This window comes from Phacochoerus africanus, chromosome 8 (genome assembly GCF_016906955.1).
Source record: "Phacochoerus africanus isolate WHEZ1 chromosome 8, ROS_Pafr_v1, whole genome shotgun sequence".
In the NCBI taxonomy this organism is placed as follows: Eukaryota; Metazoa; Chordata; class Mammalia; order Artiodactyla; family Suidae; genus Phacochoerus; species Phacochoerus africanus.
The window spans coordinates 44,666,521-44,687,569 of record NC_062551.1 but is presented as its reverse complement, the minus strand read 5'-3'; the positions used below and the strand labels follow the sequence as shown (position 1 = coordinate 44,687,569).

At 57.4% G+C, this 21,049-nt stretch overlaps 2 protein-coding genes across 5 annotated transcripts; one reads left to right on the top strand and one right to left on the bottom strand.

Moving 5' to 3' along the window:
• The first annotated feature begins 2,105 nt into the window (after window positions 1-2,105).
• On the top strand, window positions 2,106-11,989 carry LGI4 (leucine rich repeat LGI family member 4). Of its 2 annotated transcripts, XM_047789957.1 has the most exons (10): window positions 2,106-2,472; window positions 4,488-4,551; window positions 4,918-4,989; window positions 5,263-5,334; window positions 6,612-6,683; window positions 6,799-6,870; window positions 7,108-7,277; window positions 9,482-9,646; window positions 9,736-10,241; window positions 11,012-11,989. In XM_047789957.1, the coding sequence occupies exons 1-10, from the start codon at window positions 2,469-2,471 to the stop codon at window positions 11,324-11,326; spliced, it is 1,512 nt and encodes a 503-aa protein (XP_047645913.1). In that variant the 5' UTR covers window positions 2,106-2,468; the 3' UTR covers window positions 11,327-11,989. The 2 variants fall into 2 exon arrangements, with proteins under 2 accessions (XP_047645913.1, XP_047645912.1); XM_047789956.1 differs by lacking the exon at window positions 2,106-2,472 and having other exon boundaries at window positions 4,058-4,551.
• A 1,256-nt stretch (window positions 11,990-13,245) lies between these two features.
• On the bottom strand, window positions 13,246-19,756 carry FXYD3 (FXYD domain containing ion transport regulator 3). Of its 3 annotated transcripts, none has more exons than XM_047792660.1 (8): window positions 19,636-19,756; window positions 16,636-16,703; window positions 15,121-15,153; window positions 14,979-15,002; window positions 14,065-14,139; window positions 13,943-13,979; window positions 13,576-13,613; window positions 13,246-13,454 (listed from the first exon to the last, which is right to left on the bottom strand). In XM_047792660.1, exons 2-8 carry the CDS (start codon window positions 16,673-16,675, stop codon window positions 13,435-13,437), a joined length of 267 nt encoding a protein of 88 aa, XP_047648616.1. In that variant the 5' UTR covers window positions 16,676-16,703; window positions 19,636-19,756; the 3' UTR covers window positions 13,246-13,434. The 3 variants fall into 3 exon arrangements, with proteins under 3 accessions (XP_047648616.1, XP_047648615.1, XP_047648617.1); XM_047792659.1 differs by having other exon boundaries at window positions 16,636-16,795; window positions 19,636-19,754; XM_047792661.1 differs by lacking the exon at window positions 15,121-15,153 and having other exon boundaries at window positions 16,636-16,795.
• Between the last annotated feature and the right edge of the window lie 1,293 nt (window positions 19,757-21,049).

Genomic DNA, 21,049 nt, shown 5'->3' with positions numbered 1-21,049 from the left:
TGGACTGCAGGCGCACGCACACACACTCGCACACACACTCACACACACGCTCACACCAGTGTGAGCACACCTCAGAGAGCTTCGGAGCTGGGGAGGGAGGGTCACGTCAATGATTTTCTGCACTGCTCCCTGGAGACGGGCCCAGCCAGGGCTTAAGGTCCCCCGGCCCGAGAGCCTAGGAGTCCACCGACCCCTGATCCCAGGGTTCTGCGGACCCTTGTCAGCAGCACAAGGCCGTTCAGAGGGGCATTTCAGTGTGGGCATTTGTTGTCTGCTGCTGACTGTGAAGGCCCTGGGGTTGTATGCACACACACACACACACACACACACACACACACACACACACAGAAACCCAAAGACCCGGAAACACAGGCGCAAAAAATGACAGATACATGTATGCACATACGTACAAACTCAGAATAACCCCCCCATAGAGAAATCCAAAGACACACACATACCAGCAATTCTTACACCTGTCACAAAACACCAGGATAAACGCATTTGTGTACACACACAACACACACATATTCATTCAGCTGGATGCCTGTACAGAGACACGATCAAAGACACAGCCACATAACTGTCCACTCTTAGAAAGGGTCACAAAGATACATACCCTCGTGAGGACAATACTAACATCTATACAGAAACACACCGACACGCACACACACTACACTTAAATACATTCAAAGGCATAGACACAGCACTGTTGCACAATCTCAGCCAAGTAAAGACACACAGACCGTATATTATTTTTCCAGACACACACACACACACACACACACACACATTTGTGTGGGCTCACAGAGAAGCCGAAACACTGTCAAAACACAGCCATCCATACACCCAACCACACTATGGTTTCATAACCACACACACACATACACACACACACACACACACACACACACACACACACACGCTAGTGTCACACCCTCATGCACAGGCAAAGAGGCACACAGCTGGCCACGCACTTGCAGTCATAGGCCTACACATTGTATCCACACTGACACCACCAAACATGCTGATGTGTTTGGCCCATAATCTCCCCATCCCTGAGCCCATGTGGCCCCCAGAACCCCCTGGAGGACAACACACCTAGCGTCCTCATGGGTGGCCGAGGTTCACAGGTACTGGTGACAGAGAAATCGGGGATCAGCCCTGAGATCTGCCGCTTCCGGTTGTGAGACCATGCGCAGCCCAAGGGACCTCTCTATGCCTCAGTTTCCCATCCTATAAAATGGAGAAATCACTAAGGTCCTACCTGTCACCCTGGGCCAGGCTCAGAGGTCTCTGAACCCGACATTGTCTTATGATTAACTCCCTTTGAGAGATACGCAAAGTTTAGCAAAGTGGAGAGAATGCTCCCATGGGCCCCCTAGTGGTTGAAGCCAGAAACTGCCCCCAGCTGAAAGAGACCCGGGCCCAGTCTCCAGGCTCTGTAGGACACAGACCCAGGGCAGGTGGACACACTCACACTCAGGCACAGGCAGCCTGGACACACACACACACACACACACACGCTTCTGCCTGTGGCCTCAGAGGCCTTGAGAGCCTCCCCATCCCTGTCTGAGCCTGCCCCTCAAGACCCTGTACCCCAGGGTCACCAGCAATCCCCAGTTAATGATAACCCTGATGTTTATGTAGCCCTGGGGAGGGGTGATGGAGGAGCAGGGAGGTGAGCATGGAGGGGGTGCCTGGCCAGCTCCAGCCAGTGCTTGGCTTCCTCCCCTCTCAGAGCCAGCTGCTCCAGAGTGGAGAGGCCAGGCCACTTTCTAGCTGGGTGATGAGCAATGACTTATCCTCTCTGTGGCTCAGTTTCTCCTCCTGTAAAATGGAGATAATAGTATTCAGCACAGAGGCAGGTTGGGATGCTTATCTGAAATGACTTGTGGAAAACATTTAGAACAAAGCCTGATACACAGTAAGTGACAAAATAACTAAATAAATAAATAAATAAAGGGGTAGCTGTTATCATCATTGTCCTTATCACCCACATAAACAGCAGGGAGAACCCTGCTGGCCCGGGCACTCTGTGAGTATGGATTTAGGCCTGTCTGAATCTCTTCTGTGTCCCTGGCCCTAAACACTTTATCCATCTTTTCAAAGACTCTGTAAAGCAGTTTATCATCCCTGCTTTACAGCTGAGGCAATCAAGACCCAAAGGGCCTTGCTCAAAACTAAGAGCCATTCAGGTGCAGAACACTCACCTGGATCCAGAATCTACCCCCAGCTGTGGGGCCCCCACTGTGCTCTGAACCCCCAAGCAGGGGGCCTTGCCTCCCTCTTCTCACTGAGTTCTCTACACGTCTGAGAAGCGAGTCCCGTGACTGCCCCATTTGACAGATGGGCAAACTGAGGGTCAGGACCCAGATCTTGGTGCTGTTAAGCCCCTGGTCCTCCCTGTGTTCTGGGTGTGTGCAGCAATGCCAAGAGGGGCTGTGTGTGTTCCCTAGAGGCAGCGGAGAATGGGTAAGTTTCTTCCTTTCTCTCTCTTTTTTTTTTTTTGTTTGTCTTTTTAGAGCTGCATCCTTGGCATATGGAGGTTCCTAGACTAGGGGTCAAATAGGAGCTGCAGCTGCCAGCTTACACCACAGCCACAGCAACATGGGATCCAAGCCATGTCTGCCACCTACACCAGAGCTTGCAGCAATGCTGGATCCTTAACCCAATAAAGGAGGCCAGGAATCAAGCCTGCATCCTCATGGATACGTGTTGGGTTCGTTACCATTGAGCCACGACGGAAACTCCTATTTTTTCTTTCTTTTTTTTTGGCTGCATCCATGGCATGTGGACGTTCCCTGGGACAGTGATCAAACCCACAACACAGCAGCAATCCGAGCCTCTGTAGTGACAACATCGGATCCTTAACCTGCTGCACCCCAAGAGAACTCCCAGAGCGTGGGTCAGTTCAGATCCACCCAGTGTCATGAAGCAAATTGTTTAACTTTTTCCTGCTTCTGTTTTCCCATCTGTAACGTGGAGATTAGTAGCACTCCTCCCCTCACCGGGTTGCTGGGACATCTAAGTAAATTCAGGTCAAGATTGGTGCACCTTGAGTGCTCAGTGACTATTATTGCTGCTATTTCAGGTGGGGGAACATATGCCATTTATTTATTTTTCTTATTGAGTGGGCAGAATCTAGCCAAATTGCTCAAAGCTTAGTCTAAATGGAAACAACCAATCTCTCTGGCTTCTGATCTCCGAAGGAGGAATACAAAGTCCTGCAGAGAGCTGCGTGGGCTTGAGCCTCAGCCCTGGCCTAGCTCGGGTAGCCTCGATCTCAAATGACCTCCTCAGGCATTGTCGGAGGGCCGTAGGGAGGTCAGCAGGCGCTGGTAGGTGAACGTTAGGACAGAGCGTGGTGCAGAGTCAGGCATCAGCATCATCCTTTTTTCCTTGGGTTGGCTCCCTCCCCCCAGTGGGTGCCAGGCACCCAAGGGGTTAACTGCGGGTGCCTGCAGGAGGCTGTGGATTCTCGGCAGGGCCGCTGCCCTGCCGAGGAACGCCAGCAGAGGGAGCAGCTGGCCCTGAGCTGGTTCCTTCAAGCCTCCAGAAGAGAGCCCACCACACCCTCCATAAGCCGGGGGAGGGGGCTGACTGGGAGGGGCCAAGACGGCTCCAGCCTTTAGTGGTCTCTCCTCCCGCACCCCTCCTGCCCGCAGAACCAGCGGGTCCCCACCCTGGTGACATCCTCCTCACACTCCGTGAGTGGGGCGGAGTGGCGGATCTGGGGAGGGGGCTGGCGGGGAGGAGCCGGGGCAGCTCCAGCCCTCAGTGGCCCCTCCCCGCCCAGGGGGCCCTCTTGGCCCCTTCCCCAGGGCTGCGCTTCCTATGGCCTCTGACCCCCCTCCTCCTCCTCACCCGGCTTTGCCGGGAGCAGCCGGTGCCCAGCGAGTCCCTTTCCCAAACCTCCTGGGAGAAGAGACGTGGGAGGAGGGGAAGAAACTTCCAAGGAGCTGGGGGGCGGGGGGGGGGGTAGGGAGACAGAAATAAAGACACCAGACAGAGGGAGACACACACTCACACACACAGAAACAGAGGCCAACAGACAGAGACAGACAGAAAGAAACAAGAAAAGAGACAGAGACAGCGAGACAATTCAGAGAGAAATAGAGACAGAAAGTGGGGAACAGATGAACTCTTGGGAGTCAGAGATTTAAAAAAAAAAGTGGAGAGAGACTGACAGATAGGGAAAGAGAAATAAACGAAATAAACAGACGATTAGACACCAAAGAGGAAGAGAGACAGACTGAAGTGAGGCCGAGAGGGAGGAGAGAGAAGCCGGGTGGAGCGTGCCAGCTGGCGGCAAGGAGGGTCGCCTGGCCTGGGAGATGTAGTGGCTGCCATCTGGGGGCGGGGGGCAGGGGGCATGGGAGGGGCAGGCCTGCTGCTGCTGCTGCTGCTGCTGCTGGCTGGGGTGGGGGCGGGGGAGGCCTGGAGACCCCCAAAGGGAAAGTGTCCTCTGAGATGTTCCTGCTCCAAAGACAGCGCCCTGTGCGAGGGCTCCCCGGACCTGCCGGAGAGCTTCTCCCCGACTCTGCTGTCGCTGTGAGTGTCAGGCCCTCTGGGGCCCAAGGCTGGGGAAGTGAGGCCCGTTGGGACCTTGGGATGTGGGCAGCAAAGGATGTCGGGAAGCCTGGCAAGGGGGCTGCTGGGATCTGGCAGGGAGTGGGGATTCCAAAGGGCCGGGGCCACATGGGGGCCTGGGAGCGGGGTGAGCTGGGGGGTGGGCTGAGCACTGCCAGGACCCTTGCTGAGCAAGAAGGGCAAGTGCCCATCTCCCCTGGGGTGCAAGGAAAGCCATGTACCTGGGGTCAGGTGGCAGGGCAGGGTCCCCCGCACAGGAGGTGGCTCTGGATGGGACTGGCGCACTGGAGCGGTTTTCTCCTCACCCACCATTGCCCACGTCCCCAGCTCACTCGTTAGGACTGGAGTCACCCAGCTGAAGGCCGGCAGTTTCCTGAGGGTCCCGTCACTGCACCTGCTGTGAGTGGGGCCCGGCTGAGTGATGACTCGCTCGAGGGAATGGGGGTCCATGCACTGCATGTGGGGGTGTGTGCACACGTGCGTATGAGCATCTGTGAGAGCGTCTGGGTCATGCACACACTCACACTGCTTCTGTGTGTGTATGTGTACATGTGTGTGTGTGTGTGTGTGTGTGTGTGACGGTGCCCTTGTGGGCCGGGGGTGGGGGAAAAGTCAAAATGGCAGATTGGGAGCAGCGACTCTGGGAACATGTCTTTCTTGCTTCCTTGCCAGCCTCTTCACCTCCAACTCCTTCTCCGTGATTGAGGACGATGCGTTTGCAGGCCTGTCCCACCTGCAGTACCTGTGAGTGAGGCCAGGGGATGGGGGCAGGAATGGGGGCCTGGGAGAGGCAGGAGGGGCCCCTCTGCAGCCCTGGGGAGGAAGTGTCTGGACAGGGGACCGTCCTGGAGGGGCAGGAGGCCTGGCCTCTTGAGCGGGGTCAGCCTTCCTGCTCAGGGATGTGATCTCAGCCTGCTCCACTGCCCTCCTGGTTTCAAGATTCTCTAAGGGCCTGGATAACCATGACTATTTCTGGTCCTACTTGACTTGCAGGAGGCCAGGGAGGGTACAAAGAGGCCAGAGATAAGGAAGTGTTTCACACTGAGAGCTAACAACGGAGTTACACGGTGCTGGTGGTGGTGATGGCGCTACTGAGGGTGGCGCTGGTGATGACAGTATGTGACCTCGGTGTCGATGCTAACAGTTGTCCTGTCGCAGCCGCTCACGGGGAAGTGGTGGCGTCTGGAGGATGATAGAGTGGGGATGATTTTGATAAAATTGGCGACCCCAGCCACGATGGTGCTCTCAGTGATACAAACGATGAAGCTTGAAGGGATGGTGTTCATGACAATTATCAGCATTGTGGGCACTGGGGAGTACGGTGTTGGTGTTGGTGATGGTTCGGGATAAGATATTGGCGTTGGTGTGATGGTGGTGGTGTTGGCATGGGGTGTGGCTGTGCTGATGGAGGTATTCGGATGTGTGGAAATTGCGGCAGGAGTGGTGCCGATGGTGGGTGAAGATGTGCGTGCTGGGGGTGACGGTGAGCTGTTGGCATTGGCTGTGCCGGAGTTGGTGCTGATGCCGGTGCTGATGGCGGCGGTGATTTTGGTGTTGCTCGTGGAGGCTGTGTTCTTGGTGAGGCTCACTGGTGTTGCTGGTGTGGGGGTTGGTCATGACGGTGTTGCGTTGGTATGGATGAGAGGAATGGGTGGTGACGGCAGTGTGGGCAGATGTGATAAGGGCAGTTATTGGCACTGGGGTTAATGCCACAGGTAGAGGCATGGGTGTTGGCCAGAGGATGATGGTGGAGGTATTGGTAATATTGGTACTAGTGCTAGTGTGGGTGGCCGTGGCGGTGATAATGACTGCAGGGTCAGGTTCTGGGCTCCTGGGATTGGAGGCTGGGGCCTTGGGGAGGAGGGGTTCTTAGGAGGTGTTCCCTGGGAATCTGCAAGGTGTCGGGGTAGAATTCCGCTCATTCCAGGGGCCTATGGCTTCCATGGGGTGCATTGCCCCAGACACCCGGGGGCCACAGCAGGGAACCGGGGCGTCCCCCTGACCCCATCTTCCCTCCACAGCTTTATCGAGGACAACGAGATTGGCTCCATTTCCAAGAACGCGCTCAGAGGACTTCGCTCACTCACTCACCTGTGCGTGCCCAGAAGGCCTCAGCCTCCGCCGCCCCGCGCCCTGCACCCGTCACCCCGGCACACGGCGGGTCCTGGGAGCGGCTGCTGATGGTCCCTGCTTCTCCCCCTGCACCAGGAGCCTTGCCAATAACCATCTCGAGACCCTGCCCAGATACCTCTTCCGAGGCCTGGAGACCCTGATTCATGTGTGAGGCTCAAGGGGGCTGGGAAGGTGGGCGGGGGTGTGGGGGGAGCAATGTTTGGGGGGAGGGGACATCTGAGCCCACTTTCCGTTGGCACAAATGACTGACTGCGATGGTTCTTATGTATTTTCCACACCCCTAGTGGGGCCCTATCCTGAATCCCTGCCTCGGGAGGGGTGGGGAGCATGGCCTCCAGGGGGTGGAAGCCGGGTCGCAGCCCCCTCCCCGGCCTCTTGCCCCAGGGACCTCCGAGGGAACCCGTTCCAGTGTGACTGCCGCGTCCTCTGGCTGCTGCAGTGGATACCCACCGTGAACGCCAGCGTGGGCACTGGGGCCTGTGCCGGCCCCACCGCCCTGGCCCACATGCAGCTCCACCACCTCGACCCCAAGACGTTCAAGTGCAGAGCCATAGGTGGGGGCTTTCCCGGTGGGGTGGGAGGGACCGCAGGGGTTCCCAGAAGAAGGCGGGCCAGCAGGGAAAGGCTCCCAGGGCTGAGGGGCTCCCCTCCCTCTCTGCTCTGTCGTTTCCCAGCTGTGAGTCTTCTGAGCAAGCAGCATCGCCCCCCTGAGCCTCAGTTTTCTTATCTGTAAGTGGGGGTGATAGGCGTTCCTGTTGTGTGGCTTAGCAGTTAAGAACCCGACTGGTATCCATAAGGACACAGGTTCGATCCCTGTCTTCGCTTGGTGGGTTAAGGATCCGGCGTTGCCGTGAGCTGTGGTGTAGGTCACAGACTCAGCTCAGATCCCTCGTTGCTAGGGCTCTGGTGTAGGCCGGTGCCTACAGCTCCCATTAGACCCCGAGCCTGAGAACCTCCATATGCCGTGGGTGCGGCCTTTGAGAAAGGCAAAAAAAAAAAAAAAACTTCCCATGATCATTTTGCCTTTCCACAAATGTATTTTGGTACCTTTATGGATACTGGGCCAAGCAGAGAGCGCGGGAGTGATGAAGACAGCCCTGGGTCTTGCCCTCACGGGGCCCACAGCCAGAGGCAGGCAGAGAGGGGCAGCCTGGAATGATGCTCGGAGCACAGAGTGGTCAGGGCCGGGATGGCGGGCGGTTTCCAGAACTGCAGGAGCCTGGAGCAGAGGAGAGGCCAGGCAAAGCGGGAGGGTCAGGAAGGAGGGGACATTCGCGTTCCAGCCTGAAGGCCGTTACTAATGTCATTGTCATCCACATGTAAGACTTGTTTGGGGCTGTGGGACTCAGAACAAGGCAATTTAATGAGGGGCCACATTCAACACACACTCACTGAGGCCCCCTCGGTCCCTAGCCCTGTCTGTGAGGGGCAGTGGGCACGCTGTGGTGACAGAGATCACCCTGGCCTTGGCCTCTCGGGGTTGTGGTGCTTGGGGTGGGGAGACAGACATTAAATCACACACTGCAGCAATAAATACAGGGTACACACTGTGATCAGCACAGAGGGTGAAGACAGAGATGGGGGGTGGTCCTACCTCTCGGAAGAGGTGGCGTTGGATGTGGATTTGGCTAAGTGGAGGACAGAGGAAGGGGACAGCATGTGCCGTGACCCCGAGGCAGCACAGAGCTTGTCCTGACTGCAGATCAAAGGGAGGCAGGTCTGGCGTGGGGGCCTGGGGACAGCAAGGACACAGATGAGGCAGAAGGCGCGAGGACCTCCCTCTGCAGGACCCTTGAAAGCCACCGAGAAGAGAGCCGACTTTATCTGGAGGGCTGTGGGAAGCCATAGAGGGTTTTGAGCAGGGAGTGACATGATTTGATGGCCATTTTTACAAGATCCCCTTCGGAGGGGCATCCTGAGTGGTTTGAGTCATGGCTTCAACCCTGGTCCCTAGAAAAAGGGCCTGGCATATAGAGTGAAGTATTGTGACCTGGAGTCCCCTGTGGGGCTCTACCACTGGGCGGTGTGGGTGCACCGTGATCATAAGTGCTAAGTGTCTGACACAAAGAGGCTCTGAGTACCGTGACTTAAATAATGCAGAAGGGGCTGAGGGGAGCAGTCCAGGCCGGCGGGGCAGCCCCTGGGTATTATCCTGCTTCCCACGGTTGCAACCCAACTGTGGCCCGTCCATCTGGCAGTTCGCAAGGAGAAGGGGAGAGGGACCAAGTCCAGGATAAGCTGTCTTCCCACAAGCAAGGCAAGCATTACAACCATCACTCTGCTTTTGTCCCACTGGGAACGTGGTCTGATCAGGGCCACACCGGACCTCAGAGGGCAGGGGGGTGGGTGACATGGGGGCGTTCCGGGCTATCGTGGCCTCTGTCTGGGCAGCTTTGTGCCCAGCTGCAATCCTACTCATGGAAGATGGGGAAAATGGATGTGGCCGGACAGCTGGCTGCCTGTGCCTCTTAGCCTCCATTTCCTCATCTGTAAAGTGGGTATAGTAACAGACTCTACCCCGCTGGGATCTTGTGAAGTAAATGAATGAATAAATATACTGTTTCTAAGCAATTATTTGATGATGCCATGCCGCTTAGAAAATAAAGCATTACTTAGAAAATAGTAACATCCGTAGATCAAAAGATTCCTCTCTCTGTCCCTATGAGGTCCTCTCATTTCAATACGTGCAAACTGAAGCTCAGTGATGAGCTTGGGGCTCCCCTGGGCCTGCCTGACTCTCTCCCGCCCCCACCCCCAGAGCTGTCCTGGTTCCAGACCATCGCAGAGTCGGCGCTGGGTGTAGAGGCTTTCTCCTACCAGGGGGAGCCCCACATCGTCCTGGCACAGCCCTTTGCCGGCCGCTGCCTGATCCTCGCCTGGGACTACAGCCTGCAGCGCTTCCAGCTGGAGGAAGAGCTGTCTGGTAAGCCCCCTGCCACCCTCCCGCCTGCCAGGTTGCCTGCGCAGCTGGCCTGATGGGTGCCCCTCCCCTCCTGCCTCCACCCCCCACAGCGCCCTCCGTGGTGTCCTGCAAGCCGCTGGTGCTGGGCCCGCGCCTCTTCATGCTGGCCGCCCGCCTGTGGGGAGGCTCGCAGCTGTGGGCCCGGCCCGGCCCCGACCTGCGCCTGGCCCCGATGCAGGCCCTGGCCCCGCGCCGGCTGCTGCGGCCCAATGATGCCGAGCTCCTGTGGCTGGACGGGCAGCCCTGCTTTGTGGTGGCCGACGCCTCCAAGGCGGGAAGCACCACGCTGCTGTGCCGGGACGGGCCGGGCTTCTACCCGCGCCAGAGCCTGCACGCCTGGCACCGGGACACGGACGCCGAGGCCCTGGAGCTGGACGGCCGGCCCCATCTGCTGCTGGCCTCGGCCTCGCAGCGGCCGGTGCTCTTCCACTGGTTTGGGGGCCGCTTCGAGAGGCGCACGGACATCCCGGAGGCTGAGGACGTCTACGCCACCCACCATTTCCAGGCTGGCGGGGATGTGTTCCTGTGTCTGACACGCTACATCGGGGACTCCATGGTGAGGCTGGGCCCCGTCACGTGGGACAGGCAGCTGCGGCCTCGAGCCAGGCCTGCCGGGCAGCTGACTCCCACTCGGGGCTGGCCTTTCAGCACTGACCCCACTGCGCACACTGGCCTCGAAACTCTGACCCACCTCATGTGCTGATCTTGACTGAACTGACTCCAAGACTCTGATCCCTTGAGGCCAGCTGACCCCAAGCCACTCTCCATCCCCTAACAAGGTCTCTGGCCCCAAGATTCTGATTCTGTCCCCAAACTCTGACACACTCCAGCACACTCTGAACCCCCAAAGCGGATGGGCCACCCCCTCCAGCACCCCTCTCTCTGGAGTGAGGCAGAGCTCTGAGCCTAGAAGGCACTGATCAGATGGAGGTGATCCCAAGGTGTCTGCATGGGGAGCAGACTATGGGCATAGGGTGACCAGGGAGGAGGTTGCTGTGACCGTCCAGGAGGGAGGTGACCGTGGCTGGGCTGGAGTGTCTCCAGAGGAGATGGGAGAAATGTATACCATCATAGATACAACTGACAGATTCGGGGCTGGACAGACTTTGGGTGGTGTGAGAGAAAGAGAAAGGCCCAGAATGATGCCACGTCTGTGGCCTGAGCAGCCGGATGGTGACATTTATGAAGCTAAGAAGGCTGGGGGAGTCTGGAGACCTCCAAGCCTCTGTTTCCAAGCTGTTGGAAGTCCTCCAAAGCCCAGAGGACCCCTGACTGTAGGCCTGGCATTCCTGGACCCCAGTCCTAACTAGTGGTCACCCTTTGCAGGTCATGCGCTGGGATGGCTCCATGTTTCGCCTGCTACAGCAGCTTCCCTCACGTGGTGCCCACGTCTTTCAGCCACTGCTCATCGCCAAGGATCAGCTGGCTATCCTGGGCAGCGACTTCGCCTTCAGCCAGGTTTTCCGCCTTGAGCCTGATAAGGGGCTCCTTGAGCCACTGCAGGAGCTGGGGCCCCCGGCCTTGGTGGCCCCACGTGCCTTTGCCCACCTCACCATGGCTGGCAGACGCTTCCTCTTTGCTGCTTGCTTCAAGGGCCCCACACAGATCTACCAGCATCACGAGTTAGACCTCAGTGCCTGAGACTAGAGGGCACCCTGGACGAAGCTGGCAAAGGGCCAGCATGGGGAGTCCTGGGCCTCTGGATGCCCTCTTGACTGGCCTCCTGGCCCTACTCAGAGGTGACAGCTGGTCTAGTGAGCTACTGACCACAGGCCAAGTTCGAGGCAAGAGCTGCCCTTCCAGTTTTAAACATCTCGATTGGGGGGCAGATAGCCCCTGCCCCTTCTAGGGTGACTTGGGGGGCTCAGGCTGGGGTCCCGCTGCACGGAGCCAAAATACAAAAATCATGTGGGGAAGATGTGCAGAGCTCATGAAGTCTAGAAGCACCCCCCTCAACCTACTCCCACCCGTCCAGTTCCACGTTACTCAGTTTCAAATTACTGAGGAGACAGCTTTCCTTTCCCTTTTAAACTCAATCCGACCAATCGCTTTTAGTGCCCGCCTCTCTGACGTCATGAGTCGCTAGGCAAATTTCCCTGTCTGGCTCTCCTAACTTCCTCCCCTGCTTGTGCGCCTGCGTGTTGCCGAGGCGGAAGCGCAGCGCGCCGTCAGTCTTCCGCGTGCGCAGGAAATAGGTGGGCAAGTGAGAGTTTAGTGCCGGGGATCTTCGAGTAACTCTCTTAGTCGGTGGCGAGGGCGAGGACGGAAAGTGTATGAGCTCAATAAATGCGCTGTGCACCCGCACCACTCATTGTTGTGGGGTCATTGGAAGAGATGTGTCCTCTGGCAAGGGGGCGGCGGGGGGAGGGGGCGGAGTGGTGTCCCAGGAGCCGTATTATGGAGGGGAGGGGGTGTCCCTGGGTGCATTTCGGGTGCCCCTGGTGAATTTTCACGAGGTTTCTAAGGAGTGCGGGCTCATGATTATGGGGGGCCTCGGGTGGGATGTTTAAGGGCTATCAGGGCACTGTTAGGGGACAGGTTACAGGCTTATTGTTGGTCTCGTGTCTGACTTATTGGGGATATTCTGGGAGTGTTTTGACGAGTTTTAGGCATTTATATGGCCCTTGGGGACATTTTGGAGGTCTTACTGGGTATTGGAGACTGTCTCAAGGGAGTTCAAGGCTTGTTGGAGGTTCTCACACCATATGGCCATTAAGTATTTTTAGAGGCTTAGGGGTATTATCGGGAATAATTTAAAGATCTCACAAGGAATTTGGGGTGTGAAAAAGGACCTTTTTTTTTTTTTTTTCCTATGGCCGTACCTGTGGCATATGGAAGTTCCTGGGCTAGGGGTCAAATCAGAGCTGCAGCTGAGGCAGCAACATCAAATCAAATCCAAGCCACGTCTGAGACCTACACTGCAGCTCATCACAATGCGAGATCCTCAACCCACTGAGGGAGGTCAGGAATCGAAGCCGCATCCTCACGGAGACTACATCAGGTTCTTAACCTGCTGAGCCACAACAAGAACTCCCAAGAAGGGTCTTTTAGGCGCTCCCTGGTGGCTTAGCAGGTTTTGTATTCTGGGTTATCACTGCTATGGCTCAGGTCACTGCTGTGGCATGGATTCAATCCCTGGCGCAGGAACTTCCGCATGCCATGGGTGCAGCCAAAAAAGGGGGGAGGGGCGTCGTCTTTAATAATAAAGTGGAGTCTCAGGTGAGTGGGGGGGGTCACAGAGGTCTTCCTGTTATATGCTATCTGGGTACCCCTGTCCTGATACGAGATCCCACATCCTAGTTTTCCCAGGATGGTCCCAGCGTCCACCTGGCTAGAGCTTCTTTTCACTCTCCAGAGGGTCCCCCATGTGGCCACTAGAGCATCAAATTGCATAGGTGGCTTTCATGGCCATGGAGGCAGAGGGCAGCCCTATGGGATCCACCAGGTCATGAGGAAGCAGGCCTCAGCTGCCAGCTTCCATGCCAGCCCCCATGCACATCCACCTCCTCCTGGCACCCCCAAACTCACCCCAGTGCACACAGAGGGAGTCTTGAGGCTGCTTGGGCGGGAGGCAAGATCATTTTAGAATGAAAATTGAATAGAGAGACCCCTCCATTGAGAGGTGAGATGGAGCCCTGGTGGTGGGGAGGGGAGGGAGCATTCCATCCTGGAGTTCAGGCCTCTGGGCAGAGCCAGGACTTGGGGAAAGAGAGAGGCCCTTTCCCTGTGTTCTTTCTGCTGATCCGTCCTCAACAGTCATGGGCCGAACCTGGGAGAAGTGACCCAGTCAGCATGTGAGAGTGGATCGAGTTATTTCTCCCCGCATTAACCCCCCCCCCCACACACACACACCCTGTGTTCCCCTCAGCCCCATTCTGGCCCTGTCTTACCTGGGGTGATGAGAGGGGGGGCATCCCCTGGGCGGTGGCTATGGAAAGAAAAGTGATGAGGTCTGTGTGGACCCCCGTTTTTTTCTCTCCCTCAAGGCTAGAGGGTTTTCAGCTCGCCCTGGCATAGCTTCCTGGCTAGGTTTCCATGGCAGTGTTGCACCATCCCAGAGACTAAAGCATTTGAGGACTAGGAGCCCTCTGAGGCTTTTCGTGGCTCTGAGGAATTAACCTGGAACATCTTAGTAGCCAGATTCCTCCAGGGCAGGGCCCGAACCCCTGGCCTCTTTCTGGGAGTTTTAACACTTCACCCCTGAAAGGTGTCTGTCCAGCAGGAGGATGAAGGCAAGGTGCCTGGAACCCATCTTACCTGGGCTTCTGGCTGAACTTGCATTTGCATTTCCCACCTGTCAGGGAACAGGGGACCGTCAGGGGAGGACAACCCATGGCCCTGCCCTACCCACCACCCCGCCCGCCTGCCCCTCTGCTCACTCAGGAGGATGATGATGCCAAGGGCGCAGAGAGTCCCTGCACAGATGAGCCCGCCAACTCGGAGGCTGTGCCAGTCTAGAAGAAACCCAGAGGGGGCGCTCGGTGCCAGCCCTGGCCCTCCGCATCCACGCCCCCATCCCCTTGATAACATGCACTGGGTACCTCAGATGCAAGAAACCACCCTGGAGAGAATAGACAGCTCCCCAACCCCTCTGTGCTCACCTTCTAATTTACACAGAGAGAGGTAACAGCGGGTCAAGGAGAGAGAAGCAGTCTGAGATCAAATAAGCAGGGCCAGGGGACAGAAGGGCAGAGGGCACCTCTTTAAGGGAGAGGGGTCTGGGAAGGCCCCTCTGAGGAGCCACCTTTGAGCAGAGGCCCAAGGAGGGGAAGGAGGGAGCTTGGGGCGATGTGGAAGAAAGTGTTCCAGGCAGAGGGATGGAAGCTGGAACGATCTGGAGGCTGGGAGTCTGTCTGCTGTGTCTGAGCAACAGCGGGGAGGCCAGTGTGGCTGGAGCAGAGTCGGGCAGCAGAGCAGGAGGTGGGGGGAGAGGGCAGAGGGTTGATGAGGAACAGGTCAGGTGGGACCTGGAGGCTGCAGGGAGAGTTGGACCACATCACTCCCCTCCTCCAGCCCCCTTCATCAAGTCACCCCCTCGCCCAGCAGTCAATCGGCACTCCAGCCATGGCTTCCTTCCTACGCGTGTCCAGCTATCTTGCAGCAAGAGACTCTTCCCAAGGACCCCGCTGGCATGTCTCCTCCTCTTAATCCACTGTGTTCACTGTTCCACGCCCCAGTCCTCGCCCAGGGTCATCCCCCCTCAGGCCCTCACGAAACCCTGGGGAGGACCCTTGGCCCAAAATAGGGATGAGGGATGGGGTGGGAGTGCAAAGGGCGGGGCACAGGCTCTCACCATAGTAGAAAGGACTGTTCTTATCTGCAAGGAACGAGAAAAAAAAAAAAAAAGAACATGGATTCCGGGACAAGAGCCAGGATGCAGGAGTCCTGGGGGAGAATTTGGGGGTGGGACTGGTGGGGGAGTCAGTCGGACTCACCTTCTGGGTCGTTGGCATCCAAAGCAGACAGGCCTGGGGGGGGGGGGGCGGGGGGAGGAAGGCAAGAGCTGGGGGCAGGGCTGCGGAGCCCCCGGGGCCTCAGCAGAGGGTCCCCTGAGGGGCCGTTCCCCACCTCCTCCTGAGGGCACAGGGGTCCAGCCCCAAACGAGCTGCCTCTGCACGTCCGCCTTTGCAAATGCAGGTTCCCTCACTCAGCCCCACACCTGAAACACGCTCTTAACCTGGGTGGCTTTACGGCCGCCCTTTGGCCTAGGGTTTCTAGACATGGAGCAAGGGTCTCATCAAGGTGACAGATGGCTTCAGCTCCCAAGCCCTCATCATCTGGTTGTGCCACATCCACATCCCACCCATCGGGTGTTTGCCCACCATTCCCCTTCAAGGACTCACTAATTATAAACTTAACATGCTTTCTTTAAAAATGCCACTTTCTATCACTACCCTGAATGCAACACCAGCTTCGCCTGATGTAACAAACACAGTTGAAAAGCAGACAACCAGCATTGCATTCTGGCTAGAAGCAGTGGCTGCCTTTGCTCTGGGTCTAAGCCCTATTCTTTCTTTGTTAAAAGGAGATTCATATTTTTAAAAATTATATTTAAAGCACAAACACATGGTGCTTACTCTGTCCCAGGCACTATTCTTTTTCTTTTCGTCGTTTCTTTATTTTTTTTAATTTTGGGGCCAAAGGTACGACATATGGAAGATCCCACGGTGGGGGTGGAACTGGAGATGCAGTTGCCAGCCAGCCAGCCACAGCCACAGCCACAGCCACATCCACATCCACGCCAGATCTGAGCCGCATCTGCGACCTACATTGCAGCTCACGGCAACGCTGGATCCTTAACCCACTGAGGGAGGCCAGGGATCAAACCCACATCCTCAGGGATACTAGCTGGGCTCTTAACCCAGTGAGCCACAAGAGGAACTCCTCGTAATAAAATGTTAAAGACCCAGTAGCACAGACCTGAGCCTTTTCCTTGACGTCATCAAGGGGACATCAAGACCATGACTTTCTAGCTGTGTGTGCCTCTATTGTAAGAGGTCCTCCTTTTTTTCTTTCTTTTTTTGTCTTTTTAGGGCGGAACTTGCAGCATATGGAGGTTCCCAGTCTAGGGGTCCAATCAGAGCTATAGCTGTCAGCCTACACCACAACCACAGCAACTCAGGATCTAAGCCGCGTCTGCGACCTACACCACAGCTCTTGGCAACACCAGATCCTTAACCCACTGAGCGAGGCCAGGGATCGAATCCGCGTCCTAATGAATACTAGTCAGGCTCACTACCACTGAGCCACAATGGGGACTCCCAGAGGTCCTCCTTTTGGAGTCCCTTGAAATTGCCAGTGTGATACTTCCTATCCTCGAGGAGATGCTGCACAGAGACCCACCAGCCCACGGGGGCGGCAGAAAGGAAAGCGTGACCGAGCCACACACAAGCATGGTCATCACTCGGCCAAGGGGATCAGGGGAAATCAGCCCAGGAACGGGCACTCACCTGCCAGGAGGATGAGCACGCTCAGGGCCACCTCGTGCATGTCGGTCGGAGCACTGGCCTGGAGGGGCCTGGGGGGAGGGTCCACTGGGATGCCTCTGGTTCCCAATCCCGACTACAGCTCCCCCAAGGGGCAGAAAGGCTGGCCTAGAGACTCCCTGGGCTGAGAGATAAGGAGTGCAGTGGGGGCTGGATGAGGGAGCCCAGCTGGAGAGGAGCAGCAATAACAACTCCCTGGCCGTGGACTTGAAGCTTTAAGTGAATTGCCCCAGCATCCAAACAAGGAAGGCATTGCCCGCTGTCATCCCCGCCTTACAGATGGGGAAACTGAGGCTCCAGAAAGTGAAAGTGGGTGCTTGAGGTCACCAGGCCAGGAAGAGGATTTTTTTTTTGTCTTTTTGCCTTTTCTAGGGCCACGCCTGTGGCATATGGAGGTTCCCAGCTAGGGGTCTAATTGGAGCTATAGCCACCGGCCTACGGCCAGGGCCACAGCAACGCGGAATCTGAGCTGCATCTGCAACCTACACCACAGCTCAGGGCAACACCGGATCCTTAACACACTGAGCAAGGCCAGGGATCGAACCCCCAAATTCATGGTTCCTAGTCAGATTCATTAACCACTGAGCCACGATGGGAACTCCTGGGAAGTGGAATTTAAACCAGATTTTGCTCTGTGGAGGCCGTTCCCAACTGCGACCTCTCTCAGGGCCTCAGGATGATTTGGGAAATGGGGTGCCGGGAGCCAGGTGGCAGGAGGCCTGGTTCCGGGAGTGTATCCCCCAGACAGCTCGGAGCCTGCCCGCCCTGCCCAGAATTTGCAGGCCTCGACTGGGCCAGGGCTGGGCACTGAGCTGGCTCCTCTGGCTGCTCAGGGCAGGATGTGGGGAGGAGAGAACTCGGTGGGGGCGGGGGATGGGGGTGGAGGGCAGGCCTGGGAGCAGCCTCAGCTTCACCTTCTGTCCCACTCTCCCCCCGAACCCCACTGTCCCGCTTCTGCCCTCCCCCCACCCATCACTGCCCCCCCCCCCACCCAGCCCCTGCCCCTACTAAACTCCTCTGGCTGCAAACCCTTCCTCCCTCCCCAGGTCGGCCTGCCCAGCATGAAGAACACTCTGCTGTCCCTGTCCTGCTCCGGTATCTATGCGTCCCCTGGCCCCGCCCCACTGCCACAGTGTTTGTTGTCCCAGTCTTGATAGCAAGAGCTAACACTTAGATCCACCCTGTGCTGAGCACTGCCAGATGGTCCTTCAAGAATCCCAGAGGTCATCGGTTATAGGGCCCATTTCACAGAGGACAAAACATATACCCTCCCTGGAGTTCCCGCTGTGGTGCTACGGGGACTGGTGGCGTCTCTGCAGCACTGGGACGATCCAGTGGGTCGGTGGGCACAGTGGGTTTAAAATCCCGCGTTGCCTCCGCTGCGGCCAAGGCCGAAACTGTGGCTTGGATCTGATCTCTGGCCTGGGAGCTCCATGGGCCGAAGGGCAGCCAAACAAGAAAACAACCACCACAACAAAACATATATCAAAGGGTGAAAAGCCCTTTGACCTTCCCAGCTCTGTCTCCTGTCTGCAGCCAGAGAAAGGGTCCCGTTTCACTCTCTCTCTAGCCTCTATGGAGCCCCCACCCTGCATGTCTCTGTTTCCAGCACATTCTCACAGACCCCTCCATCTCCCTGTGCCCACCCCAGATCCAGGGAATCCTCTTAGCTTCCCAGTTCATCCCACATTCCAGCCTCACGACTTTAGTTTGAGCATCCATTCCCTGTAGGAAGAGGGCGTGTAGCTTTGGGGAACACTAGTAAGGTGTTCAGGAACCCCCCCAGAACTGGGGGCAGGGGGGGGAGAGCTGGAGTGGGTGTGTGGGCAGGACAGCCTAGCGGTTCCCAGCGCAGGTCCGTAGAAGGACCACTTGTGGTCACAAGGGAACACGTGTGGCTTTGTCACCCTGCGATAACACTAATACCCGTAATAAGAGCTGGTGGCGATTGAGTGTTGCCCCACGCTGGGCTCTGTTCTCGGCTCTTCTCACTTATTCACACATATAATCTTCGCAGCTTGATGGGGTTGGCTCTGTGATTAGCTCATGTCGCAAGCCTGTAAACGCTATGAATCCAGCTTAATGCTGCCACCTGGAGCTCTGAGTCCCAGCACTTAAGCCTCTTTCTATGAGAGTCTCCAAGCCCCCTGGCCCGTGAGGGCTGTGGGCATCCCATCCCCAGGCATTTCCCAGCATCCCCAACACAGGGAGCACTGATGGATGGTCTCAGCTGCCCCCCCCCCCCCGATTTCCACACAACTGTCCGTTGGTGCGGGCTGCTGGGAGCTGGTGTCTGGACACCTACCTGCTCTCCCCTTCCCTGTCTAGGAAGGCCCCCGGGCTGCTCCGGAACTGACTGCAGGTGGCGTGAAGGCTTGGAGAGGAAGGCAGCCTGCAGATGGAGGCTGTGCCCCCCCCCCCGCCCCCGCTCTTTCCTCAGTCCTCAGCCCTGGTGTAAGCACTGTTTTCACATCCAGCCCTACTGCTTCTCTCCCATGATGGGGGCCAGGCCCTTCCGGTGTGAGCAAAATGCCTCCCTCGTGTCCCTGAAATCTCCCCACCTCCCCATTATGCAGCTCCCCCAGGAAGCCACCAGACCCTTTTCCTAGAGGGTCCACCTGTCCCCAGTCCCTAGACAACCCAAGTCCATGAAGTCACCTACCCATCCACTCGGATCCCCAACCCAGACACTTCTCTTTACTCAGAAACAATGATCTACCCAGACCCACCAGTCTCCCAGACACCCCAGTCCCATCTGGGGGCCTTACCCTCATCCCAGCGGCTTCACCCAGCCCCCTAAGAAGAGAATGATGGGGAGGGGGGGCTTTCTCTGGTCAACTCCCCCAGAAAAAGACCTCGAAGGGGGAAGGCACTAGGAGTCATTAACAGGGAGAACTAGAGGGAGGGGCAGGGATAGTTTGCGGACAGAGCCAAGAAGCGGGTGGAGGGAGGGGACCCCCTCACCTTCGTGTTCCCGGGGCTGCACAGAGGTTCCAGGTTCCAGGAGAGAGTGGGCTGGGGCTGCTAAGCCAACTCCTGCCTTTATCCGTAGCTGCCACGCCCTAAGCAAACCTGGGCAGGTAGAGAACTAGTCAGACTCCTGAAGCTCAGGGGCGCTCTCGCCCGGAGCCTGCTCTTAAAGAGACAGTCCCCCATCACCACCACCACCACCACCAGTGGGAGGGAGCACCTTCGTGTCTCCAAGGTCACAGCAGCCTTAGGTGAAGCAGAAGGAGAATAGGATGAAGGCTGGAACTCTGCCTCTCCCATCTGGGGCGGGGGCTTTCTCCCATCTCCCATCCCTCAGAAGAAGGCCTGGAGGAGGAGAGGCTCACGTCTTTCACAGTGAGCAGCAGTGGGGAAGGCCATGCCTTGGTGTCATAACCTAATTTCTTTTACTTAGATGGTGTGTTGTCCTTGGAGGAAGGATTGGTGGCCATCGTGGGGGATCTAAAGTCCTCTTCTGGGCCACTCGTTCCCGTTGACACAGTTTGAGGGTCAGCGGAGGCTGATAGGACCAAGGTCATGAGGTGGGGGCGGGGTGTAGTGGGGGACTGGGTGAGGGGGTAGGGGGGTGGCTATTGGGCCTTAGACCATGACCTCTTCCCCATTGTGCCCGTCGTGGCCTAGAGAGACTGGGAACTGGTTCTCAGCACCAGGCAGACCTTCCCAGCCTGGGCTCTTCCTGAGGTTGCCAGGAGCCGGATATCTCCACCACGGGCATGGGCACAGGGGCTGCCCCTTACCCTGATAAGGCCATTGCACTCTGCAAGCTCCCTTCCCTGCCCTCCTCCCTCTCCTGCCCCTCCTCCTTGCGGCATTCCTTCCTTCCGGATGGGGTCTGTACAGGCCCCCACTTGGTCCCCGTTGGGGTGCCCCCTCCCCCCAATTCTGCGTTTTTTAGACAGAGGGACTTTTGTCTGGGGGCTGGATGGAGAACAAGGCGCCTTTGAGTGGCTGGCGGAGGATCGGGGTCATGGGGAGGGGCAGGGCCAGGAAAGGGGTGGCTGTGCATGGCCACCAGCTGGACTCCAGGCGACCCCCGACACCATCGCGGGGGTGGGGAGGAGGGCCTGCAGGAGCCAGGCCAGAGAGAGGGTTCTAAGGGGAGTGTGGGGTGCAGGGCAGGGAAAGGCAGTTTCGAGGTCAAGGCTCTGCTGGGGGCGGTCTGCTGGGGGTGGAGAAAAAGGACCCCCCACTTCAGAGCCGGAGGGATGGGTTTGAGGGCAAAGAACATTCATCCAGATACAGCTTTCTTTATGTGAATCCCTGGGGCAACTTCTCAATCCCGGGCCTAGAAGGGAGCAATGGCTCCCCCAACCCCCATTAAGGAGGGGCTGGCCAGTCCCTAAGAGGAGGGTGCTCAGGGTGGGGCCCA

Excerpts from the sequence above, each read along its gene's own strand:
- LGI4 (XM_047789956.1), top strand. The coding sequence starts at position 4,373 with ATGGGAGGGGCAGGCCTGCTGCTGCTGCTGCTGCTGCTGCTGGCTGGG. Across the intron at positions 7,278-9,481 it reads GTTCAAGTGCAGAGCCATAG|AGCTGTCCTGGTTCCAGACC; the intron begins GTGGGGGCTTTC and ends CCCCACCCCCAG. Across the intron at positions 10,242-11,011 it reads GCTACATCGGGGACTCCATG|GTCATGCGCTGGGATGGCTC; the intron begins GTGAGGCTGGGC and ends CACCCTTTGCAG.
- FXYD3 (XM_047792660.1), bottom strand. The coding sequence starts at position 16,675 with ATGCACGAGGTGGCCCTGAGCGTGCTCATCCTCCTGGCAG. Across the intron at positions 15,154-16,635 it reads CGTGCTCATCCTCCTGGCAG|GCCTGTCTGCTTTGGATGCC; the intron begins GTGAGTGCCCGT and ends CCCCCCCCCCAG. Across the intron at positions 13,980-14,064 it reads TGGCATCATCATCCTCCTGA|GTGGGAAATGCAAATGCAAG; the intron begins GTGAGCAGAGGG and ends GTTCCCTGACAG.